This window comes from Nerophis ophidion, linkage group LG07, assembly GCF_033978795.1.
Source record: "Nerophis ophidion isolate RoL-2023_Sa linkage group LG07, RoL_Noph_v1.0, whole genome shotgun sequence".
In the NCBI taxonomy this organism is placed as follows: domain Eukaryota; kingdom Metazoa; phylum Chordata; class Actinopteri; order Syngnathiformes; family Syngnathidae; genus Nerophis; species Nerophis ophidion.
This window is the reverse complement of record NC_084617.1, coordinates 32,480,663-32,493,754: the sequence shown is the minus strand read 5'-3', so window position 1 is coordinate 32,493,754 and position 13,092 is coordinate 32,480,663. Positions and strand designations below refer to the sequence as shown.

The 13,092-nt window shown below is 37.6% G+C and overlaps 1 protein-coding gene across 2 annotated transcripts in view; it reads left to right on the top strand.

The window, feature by feature from the left end:
• Positions 1-13,092, top strand: part of cln3 (CLN3 lysosomal/endosomal transmembrane protein, battenin) — a 55,385-nt gene that overhangs the window by 29,109 nt on the left and 13,184 nt on the right. For both annotated transcript variants that reach the window (XM_061905993.1, XM_061905992.1), the window contains exons 11-13: positions 6,657-6,725; positions 7,927-7,982; positions 10,445-10,538. In XM_061905993.1, the coding sequence (XP_061761977.1) occupies positions 6,657-6,725; positions 7,927-7,982; positions 10,445-10,538 (219 nt within the window). The remainder of the gene's footprint in view (positions 1-6,656; positions 6,726-7,926; positions 7,983-10,444; positions 10,539-13,092) is intronic.

Below are 13,092 nucleotides of genomic sequence, written 5' to 3'. Positions count from 1 at the left end.
CAAGATATTTTATGTTCAAACTCATAAACTTTATTTTATTTTGCAAATAATAATTAACTTGGAATTTCATGGCTGCAACACGTGCCAAAGTATTTGGGAAAGGGCATGTTCACCACTGTGTTACATCACCTTTTCTTTTAACAACACTCAATAAACGTTTGGGAACTGAGGAAACTAATTGTTGAAGCTTCGAAAGTGGAATTCTTTTCCATTCTTGTTTTATTTAGAGCTTCAGTCGTTCAACAGTCCAGGGTTTCCGCTGTCGTATTTTACGCTTCATAATGCGCCACACATTTTTGATGGGAGACAGGTCTGGACTGCAGGCGGGCCAGGAAGGTACCCCCACTCTTTTTTTACGAAGCCACGCTGTTGTAACACTGGTCTTGCTGACATAAGCAGGGGCATCCATGATAATGTTGTTTGGATGACAACATATGTTGCTCCAAAACCGGTATGGACCTTTCAGCATTAATGGTGCCTTCACAGATGTGTAAGTTACCCATGCCTTGGGCACTAATACACCCCCATACCATCACAGATGCTGTCTTTTGCACTTTGCGCCTATAACAATCCGAATGGTTATTTTCCTCTTGGTTCTGGAGGACACCGAGTCCTCTGTTTCCAAATATAATTTGAAATGTGGACTCGTCAGACCACAGAACACCTTTCCACTTTGCATCTGTCCATCTTAGGTGAGCTCCGGCCCAGCCAAGCCGGCGGCGTTTCAGGATATTGTTGATAAATGGGTTTGGCTTTGCCTAGTAGAGTTTTAACTTGCACTTACAGATGTAGAGACCAACTGTAGTTACTGACAGTGGTTTTATGAAGAGTTCCTGAGCCCGTTGTGGTGATATCCTTTACACACTGATGTCGGTTTTTGATGCTGTACCGCCTGAGGTATCAAAAGTCTGTAATATCATCGCTTACGTGCAGTAATTTTCCAGATTCTCTGAACTTTTTGATGATTTTATGGACCGTAGATAGTAAAATCCCTAAATTCCTTGCAATACCTCGTTGAGAAATGTTGTTCTAAAACTGTTCAACAATTACAAAGTGGTGACCCTCACCCCATCCTGGTTTGTGAATTACTTAACATTTCATGGAAGTTGCTTTTATACACAACCATGGCACCCAACTGTTCCCAATTAGCCTGCACAACCGTGGGATGCTCCATATAAGTGTTTGATGAGCATTCCTCAACTTTATCAGTATTTATTGCCACCTTTCCCAACTTCTTTATCACGTGTTGCTGGCATCAAAATCTAAAGTTAATGATTATTTGCAAAAAAAAATGTTTATCAGTTTGAACATCAAATATTTTGTCTTTGTAGCATATTCAACTGAATGTGGGTTGAAAATGATTTGCAAATCATTGTATTCTGTTAGTATTTACATCTAACACAATTTCCCAACTCATATGGAAACGGGGTTTGTATGATTGAATCACTTTTTGATTTTTCAACAAGTTTTTAGTTATTTTTATATCTTTTATTCCAAATAGTTCAAGAAAGACCACTACAAATAAGCAATATTTTGCACTGTATATATTTTAATGAATCAGAAACTGATGACATAGTGCTGTATTTTATTTCTTTATCTCTTTTTTTCAACCATAAACTGCTTTGCTCTGATTCGGGGGTAATTGAATTAAAAACATTTTCACAGGGGGTACATAACTGAAAAAAGGTTGAGAACCACTGCCCTAGTGGATCAATAAAGTTTGCCTAAGTCTAACATACTTACAAACTATATTGCCAAAAGTATGTGTCCAGCCATCCAAATTATGAGAATAGGTGTCCTAATCACTAATCACCGGTGTATCAAATCAAGCACTTAGGCATGGAGACTGTTTCTATAAACATTTGTGAAAGAATGGGCCGCTCTCAGTGATTTTCAGCGTGCAACTGTCATAGGATGCCACCTGTACAACAAATCCAGTCGTGAAATTTCCACGCTCCTAACTACTCCAAAGGCAACTGTGGGATTTAAAGGCCTACTGAAATTAGATTTTCTTATTTAAACAGGGATAGCAGGTTCATTCTATGTGTCAGACTTGATCATTTCGCGATAATGCCATATTTTTGCTGAAAGGATTTAGTAAAGAACATCGACGATAAAGTTCGCAACTTTAGGTCGCTAATAAAAAAGCCTTGCCTTTACCGTAAGTAGCAGACGATGGGCGCATGACGTCACTGGTTGTAGTGCTCCTCACATCCTCACATTGTTTATAATCATAGCCAGCAGCAGCTGGAGCTATTCAGGACGGAGAAAGCGACAATTTCCCCATTAATTTGGGCGAGGATGAAAGATTTGTGGATGGGGAAATTTAGAGTGAAGGCCTAGAAAAAAAGAGGGAAAAAAAAAGTTAAAAAAAAAAAAAGGCGAGGGCAAGTGAGAGCGATTCAGATGTTTTTAGACATATTTACTAGGATAATTCTGGGAAATTCCTTATCTGCCTATTGTGTTGCTAGTGTTTTATTGAGTTAAATAGTACCTTATAGTCGGAGGGGTGTGGCCACGGGTGTTTTGACGCCAGAGTCTCTGAGAGAAGTAAGGGCAGCTGCAGGAGGATGTTGGCTCTGCTGATCTCCGGTAAGAGGCAACTTATTTCCACAATTTTCTCACCGAAAACTGCTGGTTGACATGTAGTTGGGAACCGTGTTCGCTTGACCGCTCTGATCCATAGTAAAGTTACACCTAAAGGCTAAAAGCGTCCCACCTCCATCTTTCTACTTTGACTTCTCCATTATTAATTTAACAAATTGCAAAAGATTCAGCAACACAGATGTCCAAAATACTGTGTAATTGCGCGATGAAAAGAGACGACTTTTAGCCCTAAGTGGTGCTGCGCTAATATGTGTCCTCCAACCAATAACTTCACAAACACGCGTCATCATCGTGTCATTATTCCGCAACATTTTCAACAGGAAACTCCGCGGGAAATTTAAAATTGTAATTTAGTAAACTAAACCGGCCGTACTGGCATGTGTTGCAATGTTAATATTTCATCATTGATATATAAACTATAAGAATGTGTGGTGGGTAGTAGTGGGTTTCAGTAGGCCTTTAAGAAAAGTGAAGAGTTTGGGAACAATAGCAAGTCAGCCACCAAGTGGTAGGCCACGTAAACTGACAGAGAGGTCAGCATAGTGCAAAGACTTTCTGCACAGTCACTTGCTACAGAGCTCCAAACTTCATGTGACCTTCGAGTTAGCCCACGTACAGTACGCAGAGAGCTTCATGGCCGAGCAGCTGCATCTAAACCATACAAAGCGTCCAATGCAAAGCGTGGGATGCAGAGGTGTAAAGCACTCGGCCACTGGACTCTACAGCAGTGGAGATGCCTTCTCTGGAGTGATGATCAAGTTTTTCCATCTGGCAATCTGATTGACCAGTCTGGTTTTGAAGGTTGCCAGGAGAACGCTATATTTTGGTGTGAAATTTGGAGAAGGAGGAATTATGGTGTGGGGTTGTTTTTCAGGAGTTGGGCTTGGCTTCTTAGTTCCAGTGAAAGGAACTTTGAATGCTTCAGGATACCAAAACATTTTGGACAATTCCATGCTCCCAACCTTGTGGGAACAGTTTGGAGCGGGCCCCTTCCTCTTCCAACATGACTGTGCACCAGTGCACAAAGCAAGGTCCATAAAGACATGAGTGACAGAGTCTAGTGTGGATTAACTTAACTGGCCTGAACTGAGTCCTAACCTGAACCCAATAGAACATCTTTGGGATGAATTAGAACGGCAACTGAGAGCCAGGCCCTCTCCACCAACATCAGTGTGTGACCACCAATGCGCTTTTGGAAGAATGGTGGAAAAGTATATATATATATATATATATATATATATATATATATATATATATATATATATATATACATATATATATATACCGCATATATATATATATACCGCACATATATATATATATATTCAACCCCCACACAATTTTGGTGTTTTAGCAAGTTGGACATTTATTAAGTACTTTGTTTATAGTCATATCAAATAAAGATGCATTAAATAGACAAATGCAACTTGAATTACAACATTATATTTTGTAACATACCAAACAGTGTCATTTCTCTTAATATCTCATTGACAAAATTATTCAACCCCTTAAAGATCATAACTCTTAAGAACAAAATTTGAATAAGGTATTTTCAATCAGGTGTTCAAAACACATGTAGGTGTGATTAGTACCATAAAGAGCAACAATTAAACTGATTGAAAAAGACTGTGACGCTCAGTTTCTTGCATATGGTCAATGGTGTATTTGCAACATGGTGAAGTCCAGGGAGTGGTCAAAGAAGTCAAGAGAGGAGGTAATTTCTCTTCATAAGAAAGGATATGGATATAAGAAAATAGCAAACATATTACACATTCCAAGAGACACAGTTGGGAGCATAATTCCCAAGTTTAAAGCTAAAGGCACAGTGGAAACACTACCTGGGCGTGGTAGAAAGAGGATGCTGTGTGCAACTGCTGTCCGGTATTTGAAGCGTACGGTGGTGAAAAACCCCCGGGTAACAGCTGAGGAACTACAACAGGACATTGCAGAGGGGGGAACGCAGGTTTCGTCCCAGACAATAAGGCGCGCACTACGAGATGAAGGCCTCCATGCCAGATCTCCCAGGCGCACCCCACTTCTGACTACCAGGCACAAAAAAATAGACTCCAGTATGCCAAAAACCATATGGACAAACCCCAAAGGTTTTGGGAAACTGTTCTATAGAGTGATGAGACAAAAGTGGAACTCTTTGGGCCTATGAATCAACGTTATGACTGGAGGACAAAAAAATGACGCTTACAAAGAGAAGAACACCTTGCCGTTCAAGGCATTATGAATTCTATTTCCTACAAGGATATATTAGGTGCAAATGTCATGAAGTCAGTGACGAAGCTGAGGCTTGGGAGACATTGGTACTTCCAACAGGACAACGATCCCAAGCATACCTCCAAATCAACATCAGAGTGGTTGCAGAAGAAAGGCTGGAAGACTCTGGAGCGGCCTTCACAGTCGCCAGACCTAAATCCTTTAGAAAACCTGTGGTGGGACTTGAAGAAGGCAGTTGCAGCACGCAAGCCCAAGACTATGAATGAACTGGAGGCCTTTGCCCAAGAGGAATGGGCTAAAATACCTGTAGATCGTTGCAAGAAGCTTGTGTCCGGTTATGTATCACGTTTGAAGGATGTAATTACTGCCAAAGGGTGTTCTACTAAGTACTAAAGATGCATGTAACTAGGGGGTTGAATAATTTTGTCAATGAGATACTAAAAAACATTTCCTTTTTTGGTATTTTGTAAAATACAGTGTTACAATTTAAGTTGCATTTGTCTATTTGACACATCTTTATTTGATATGACTATAAACAAAATACGGAATAAATGTCCAACTTGTTAAAACACCAAAATTGTGTGGGGGTTGAATAATTTTGATCACAACTGTATGTGTATACATATATATATATATATATATATATATATATATATATATATATATATATATATATATATATATATATATATATATATATATATATATATATATATATGTCTTAATTCGATTATCCAGAGAATAGTGCTCGATACCGTGGTAGAACGCAATATATGTATGTGTGGGAAAAATCACAAGACTACTTCATCTCTACAGAACTGTTTCATGAGGGGTTCCTCAATCGTCAGGAGATTTTTATTTTTTTATTTTTTTTATTTCCTGACGATTGAGGGAACCCCTCATGAAACAGTTCTGTAGAGATGAAGTAGTCTAGTGATTTTTCCCACACATACACACACACACACACATATATATATATATATATATATATATATATATATATATATATATATATATATATATATATATATATATATACATATATATATATATATATATATATATATATATATATATATATGTATATATATATACATATATATATATATATACATATATATATATATACATATATATATATATATATATATATACATATATATATATATATATATATATATATATATACATATATATATATATATATATATATATATATATATATATATACATATATATATATATATATATATATATATATATATATATATATATATATATATATCTCCATCCATCCATCCATTTTCTACCGCTTATTCCCTTTCGGGGTCGCGGGGGGCGCTGGCGCCTATCTCAGCTACAATCGGGTGGAAGGCGGGGTACACCCTGGACAAGTCGCCACCTCATCGCAGGGCCATATATATATATATATATATATATATATATATATATATATATATATATATATATATATATGTGTGTGTGTGTGTGTGTGTGTGTGTGTGTATGTGTGTATGTGTGGGAAAAATCACAAGACTACTTCATCTCTACAGAACTGTTTCATGAGGGTTCCCTCAATCGTCAGGAGATTTTTTTAAATTTTTTTTTTTTATTTCCTGACGATTGAGGGAACCCCTCATGAAACAGTTCTGTAGAGATGAAGTAGTCTAGTGATTTTTCCCACACATACACACACACACACACACATATATACATATATATATATATATATATATATATATATATATATATATATATATATACTGTATATATATATACACAGCAGTTGTTAAGGTTACATTGTTTATCTAACTCCTCTGCAGGACTTGATGCCATTTATCTGTCCTTTGGTCCTGGTCTACTATGCTGAGTACTTCATCAACCAGGGCTTGGTAAGTGTTGTGTGCATCACACTAAGCTACCTAACAGACTTTAGTCCTGACTAAACTACTTAACAAATTTTATTCCTTAACAAGCTACCTAACAGACTTTAGTCCTGACCAAGCTACCGAACAGACTTGAGTCCTGACCAGGCTACCTAACAGACTTTAGCCCTGACCAAGCTACCTAACAGACTTTAGTCCTGACCAAGCTACCGAACAGACTTTAGTCCTGACCAAGCTACCTAACAGACTTTAGTCCTGACCAAGCTACCGAAAAGACTTAAGTCCTGACCAAGCTACCTAACAGACTTTAGTCCTGACCAAGCTACCTAACAGACTTCAGTCCTGACTAAGCTACCAAACAGACTTTAGTCCTGACCAAGCTACCTAATGGATTTTAGTCCTGAGTAAGCTACCTAAAAGACTTTAGTCCTGACCAAGCTACCTAACAGACTTTAGTCCTGACCAACCTCCTTTCAGTCATCTTCTTATCATTTCTTTCTTCAATTCCATGAAGATCCACTTCACTATTACTAGCATGCTTGGAAAAACTAACTTATCTCCATCTAGAGCTATATGCTAATGCTAGCTCTAAGCTAACGCTAACTCTAAGCTAATGCCAGCAGGTAAAAACATATGTTTTGGTGGGTTGACTGCCTCCACACCGCTAGTTGGTTAAGTAAATGTTTACTAGTTGCCCTAGTAAATGTTTAATGGTTGGCCTAATAAATATTTACTAAGCCAAGTAGTGGTGTCGGGGCTCCCAACATCAGTAAGGAATGATGAACAATTGCTCATCTGTGTACTACTGTGTCCTATTTGGAAGTAACTGTGTACTATTTGGAAGTAACTATGTATGTACTATTTGGAAGTAACTGTGTACTATTTGGAAGTATCTCTCTGCTATTTGGAAGTAACTGTGTACTAATGTGTACTATTTGGAAGTAACTATGTACTATTTGGAAGTAACTATGTACTATTTGGAAGTAACTATGTATTACTGAGTGCTATTTGGAAGTAACTGTACTATTTGGAAGTAACTGTGTACTATTTAGAAGTAACTGTGTACTATTTGGAAGTAACAGTGTACTATTTAGAAGTAACTGTGTACTATTTGGAAGTAACTGTGTGCTACGATGAACTATTTGGAAGTAACTGTGTACAACTGTGTACTATTTGGAAGTAACTGTGTACAATGGGACTTTCCCAGATGGAGCTCCTGTATTTCCCAAGGTTTTTCCTGTCACATGCGGAGCAGTATCGCTGGTTAGTACTTTTTGATCAAATTTTACTTTGTGTTACTTGTGTACTCAACAACTATTTACTTGAATATTTAGAATCATGTCTACAATGTCATTGTTTGTGTGGTTGTAATATTTGTGTTGAGGTACCTGACTTTGTTTCAGTACTTCATCTGTGTTGTGTACTAATATGTATTGTTTGTGGACTATTTACTGTTTACCATTTTGTAAATGCTAAATAAAATTGAATACAATTATTTGCAAATCCTTTTAAACTTATATTCAAATGAATAGACTGCAAAGACAAGATATTTCATGTTCACACTAAGAAACTTTGTTTTTTTTTGCAAATAATCATGAACTTAGAATTTAATGGGAGCAACACATGTCAAAAAAGGCATTTTTACCACTGTGTTACATGGCCTTTCCTTTTAACAACACTCAGTAAAGGTTTGGGAACTGAGGAAACACATTTTGGAAGTGGAATTATTTCCCATTCCTGCTTGATGTACAGCTTAAATTGTTCAACAGTCTCCCTTCTGATATTTTAAACTTCATATATTTTCAATGGGAGACAGGTCTGGACTAGAGGCAGGCCAGTCTAGTACCCGCACTCTTTTACTATGAAGCCACGCTGTTGTAACACGTGGCTTGGCATTGTCTTGCTGGAATAAGCTTGGGCGTCCATGATAACGTTGCTTGGATGGCAACATATGTTGCTCCAAAAGCTGTATGTACCTTTTAGCATTAATGGTGTTGACAGACTCGTGCTGTCTTGCGGGTTCCTTGGACCTCCAAGCACAGACATTTTCTCGCAGGTGTAGAGTTCTTTATTTATGCAAAAAAGACAAGTCTTTTGCGGGTTGCTTTTCAGCCGTCCGCGCTCTCATTGCTCGCTCCTCCGTGTAGCTTTTCAGCCGTCCACGTCGCTTCTGTCTGCCTCTTGCTCTCGCTCTCTTCCTCGTTGCATGCGCTGTTGTTTGTTCTCTCGTCTCTCCCTCTCATTCCTTCCTCGTTTCTCCACCACTCTCCTCGACGTTCACAGCTGCCGCCCTTTTTAACAATGCAAGAGGATTCATTAATTGTATCCAGGTGCGCGATCCACGCACCTGATCTCGTTTGTGGCGTCGCTCCCGGCACGCCCCGCCTCGCCACTCGCTCGCCATCCCCGTCTCCTCGTCGCCATCTTGGGCCGGGCTTTAGCGTGCCCTGCCTTTTGTTGGACCGTCGGCTCCGCCTCTCCACAGTCCTTCATCGCCAGACGCAAGCCTACTCCCCCCTCCTTTTCTTTCGGGAGCGAAAAGTGAAGACGGCCACGACCACCTGTGCCCCCAGTCTTTTCCTTTGTCGCCTGTTCTATTTCTTCCTCTTCATCGTCTTTTTTTTGTCTTTCTTGTCTTTTTCTTTGTCTTCTTTGTCTTTTTCTTTGTCTTTTCCTTTGCTCTCTTTGCTTTTCCTTTGTCCTTGTCTTCTTTGTCTTTTCCTTCGTTGTCTTCTTTGTGTTAGTCTTTGTCTTCTTGGTGTTTTCCTTTGTCCTTGTTTTTTCCTTTGTCTTCTTTGTCATTTTCTTCATCTTCTTTGTCTTTTTCTTCATCCCTTCCTTCCTTCTTTTCTTCCTCCTTTTCTTTGTCTTCTTTGTCTTTTCCTTCGTTGTTTTCTTTGTGTTTGTCTTTGTCTTCTTTGTCTTTTCCTTCTTTGTCTTCTTTGTCATTTTCTTCATCTTTTGTCTTTTTCTTCGTCCTTTCTTCCTTCTTTTCTTTGTCTTTGTGTTATTCTTCTTCTGTATCTTTTTCTTTGTCTTCTCTATCTTTTTGTACTTCTTCTTTATCATTTTCTTGAATTCAATTTCTTCACCTTCTTCCTCTTCAACTTTTTCTTCTTCTTCTTCTTCTTCATTTACATCTTTGTTCCCCTCTTTGTCGTCATCCTCATCACCTTCGGGGGGCCATTCGCTTCACGTTGGCTCCTTCCAGTCTCTACACCTCTCTCCCCCATGTTGCATGCGCTGTTGTTTGTTCTCTCGTCTCTCCCTCTCGTTCCTTCCTCGTTTCGCCACCACTCTCGTCGATGTTCACGGCTGTGAACGCTAACCTGTGAGATGTTCCAAATAAGTCTTTGATGGGCATTCTTCAACTTTCTCACTTTTTTTTTGCCACTTGTGGCAGCTTTTTTGAAACATGTTGCAGGCATCAAATTCCAAATGAGTTAATATTTGCAAAAAAATTAAATTTCTCAGTGTGAACATGAAATATCTTGTCTTTGCAGTCTAATCAAGTGAATATAAGTTGAAAAGGATTTGCAAACCATTGTATTCTCTTTTTATTTACCATTTACACAACGTGACAACTTTACTGCTTTTGTACTTTGTATATCTAATATTTCAATGTTTGTGTTGAGGTACCAGACTGTGTATCAGTACTTCATCTGTAATGTGTTATATTGTGTACACATATGTATTGTTTGTGTAGTTGTACTATTTGTGTTCAGGTACCAGACTTTGTACCAGGTGGGCGTGTTTGTGTCTCGCTCCTCCTTGTCCTGTGTGAAGATCAGAAAACTTTGGGGCCTTGCAGCACTCCAGGTGAGTTCTACCTGAGCTGAACATTGATCATGTACATGTACTTCATTAAAACATGCACCTGTACAAAGTGATCCTCCTGTACACCTGTACAGGTGGTGAATGAGTGTAGATAATAATGACAACATGACATTAAAACAATATTAAAACCGTACAGTTGGTGAATGAATGTAGAAAATAATGAGATTAAAACTGTACAGGTGGTGAATGAGTGTAGATAATAATGAGATTAAAACTCTACAGGTGGTAAATGAGTGTAGATAATAATGACATTAAAACAGTATTAAAATTGTACAGGTGGTGAATGAGTGTCGGTAATAATGACAACATGACATAAAACTATTAAAACCGTACAGGTGGTGAATGAATGTAGATAATAATGAGATTAAAACTGTACAGGTGGTGAATGAGTGTAGATAATAATGAGATTAAAACTCTACAGGTGGTAAATGAGTGTAGATAATAATGACATTAAAACAGTATTAAAATTGTACAGGTGGTGAATGAGTGTCGGTAATAATGACAACATGACATAAAACTATTAAAACTGTACAGGTGGTGAATTAGTGTAGATAATGTGATGAAAACTGTACAGGTGGTAAATGAGTGTAGATAATAACGAGATTAAAATTGTACAGGTGGTGAATGAGTGTAGCTAATGAGATTAAAACTGTACAGGTGGTGAATGAGTGTAGATAATAATGACAACATGACATTAAAACAGTATTAAAACTGTACAGGTGGTGAATGAGTGCCAGTAATAATGACAACATGACATTAAAACAGTATTAAAACTGTACAGGTGGGGAATGAGTGTAGATAATAATGACAACATGACATTAAAACAGTATTAAAACTGTACAGGTGGGGAATGAGTGTCGGTAATAATGACAACATGACATAAAATTATTTAAACTATACAGGTGGTGAATGAGTGTAGATAATAATGACAACATGACATAAAACTATTAAAACTGTACAGGTGATGAATGAGTGTAGATAATAACGAGATGAAAACTGTACAGGTGGTGAATGAGTGTAGATAATTATGACAAGATTACATTAAACAGTATTAAAACTGTACAGGTGGTGAATGAGTGTCGGTAATAATGACAACATGACATAAAACAATTAAAACTGTACAGGTGGTGAATGAGTGTAGATAATAATGAGATGAAAACTGTACAGATAGTGAATGAGTGTAGATAATAATGACAACATGACATTAAAACAGTATTAAAACTGTACAGGTGGTGAATGAGTGTCGGTAATAATGACAACATGACATAAAACTATTAAAACTGTACAGGTGGTGAATAAGTGTAGATAATGAGATTAAAACTGTACAGGTGGTGAATGAGTGTAACTGATAATGAGATTAAAACTGTACTGGTGGTGAATGAGTGTAGATAATAATGACAACATGACATTAAAACAGTATTAAAACCGTACAGGTGGTGAATGAGTGTCGGTAACAATGACAACATGACATAAAACTATTAAAACTGTACAGGTGGTGAATGAGTGTCGATAATAATGACAACATGACATAAAACAATATTAAAACTGTACAGGTGTGAATGAGTGTAGCTAATAATGAGATGAAAACTGTACAGGTGGTGAATGAGTGTAGATAATATTGACAACATGACATTAAAACAGTATTAAAACTGTACAGGGGGTGAATGAGTGTAGATAATAATGACAACATGATATTAAGACAGTATTTAAAACTGCACAGGTGGTGAATGAATGTAGATAATAATGATAACATAACATTAAAACAGTAATAAAACTGTACAGATGGTGAATGAGTGTTGATAATACAAACCCCGTTTCCATATGAGTTGGGAAATTGTGTTAGATGTGAATATAAACGGAATACAATGATTTGCAAATCATTTTCAACCCATATTCAGTTGAATATGCTACAAAGACAACATATTTGATGTTAAAACTGATAAACATTTTTTTTTTGCAAATAATCATTAACTTTAGAATTTGATGCCAGCAACACGTGACAAAGAAGTTGGGAAAGGTGGCAATAAATACTGATAAAGTTGAGGAATGCTCATCAAACACTTATTTGGAACATCCCACAGGTGTGCAGGCTAATTGGGAACAGGTGGGTGCCATGATTGGGTATAAAAGCAGCTTCCATGAAATGCTAAGTAATTCACAAACAAGGATGGGGCGAGGGTCACCAATATGTAAGCAAATTGTCGAACAGTTTTAGAACAACATTTCTCAACGAGCTATTGCAAGGAATTTTTGAGATTTTACCATCTACGGTCCGTAAAATCATCAAAAGGTTCAGAGAATCTGGAGAAATCACTGCACGTAAGCGATGATATCACGGACCTTTAATTCCTCAGGCGGTACTGCATCAAAAACCGACATCGTTGTGTAAAGGATATCACCACATCGGCTCAGTAACACTTCATAAAACCACTGTCAGTAACTACAGTTGGTCGCTAAATCTGTAAGTGCAAGTTAAAACTTTACTATGCAAAGCGAAAGCCATTATCAACAGCGCCCAGGAACGCTGCCGGCTTCG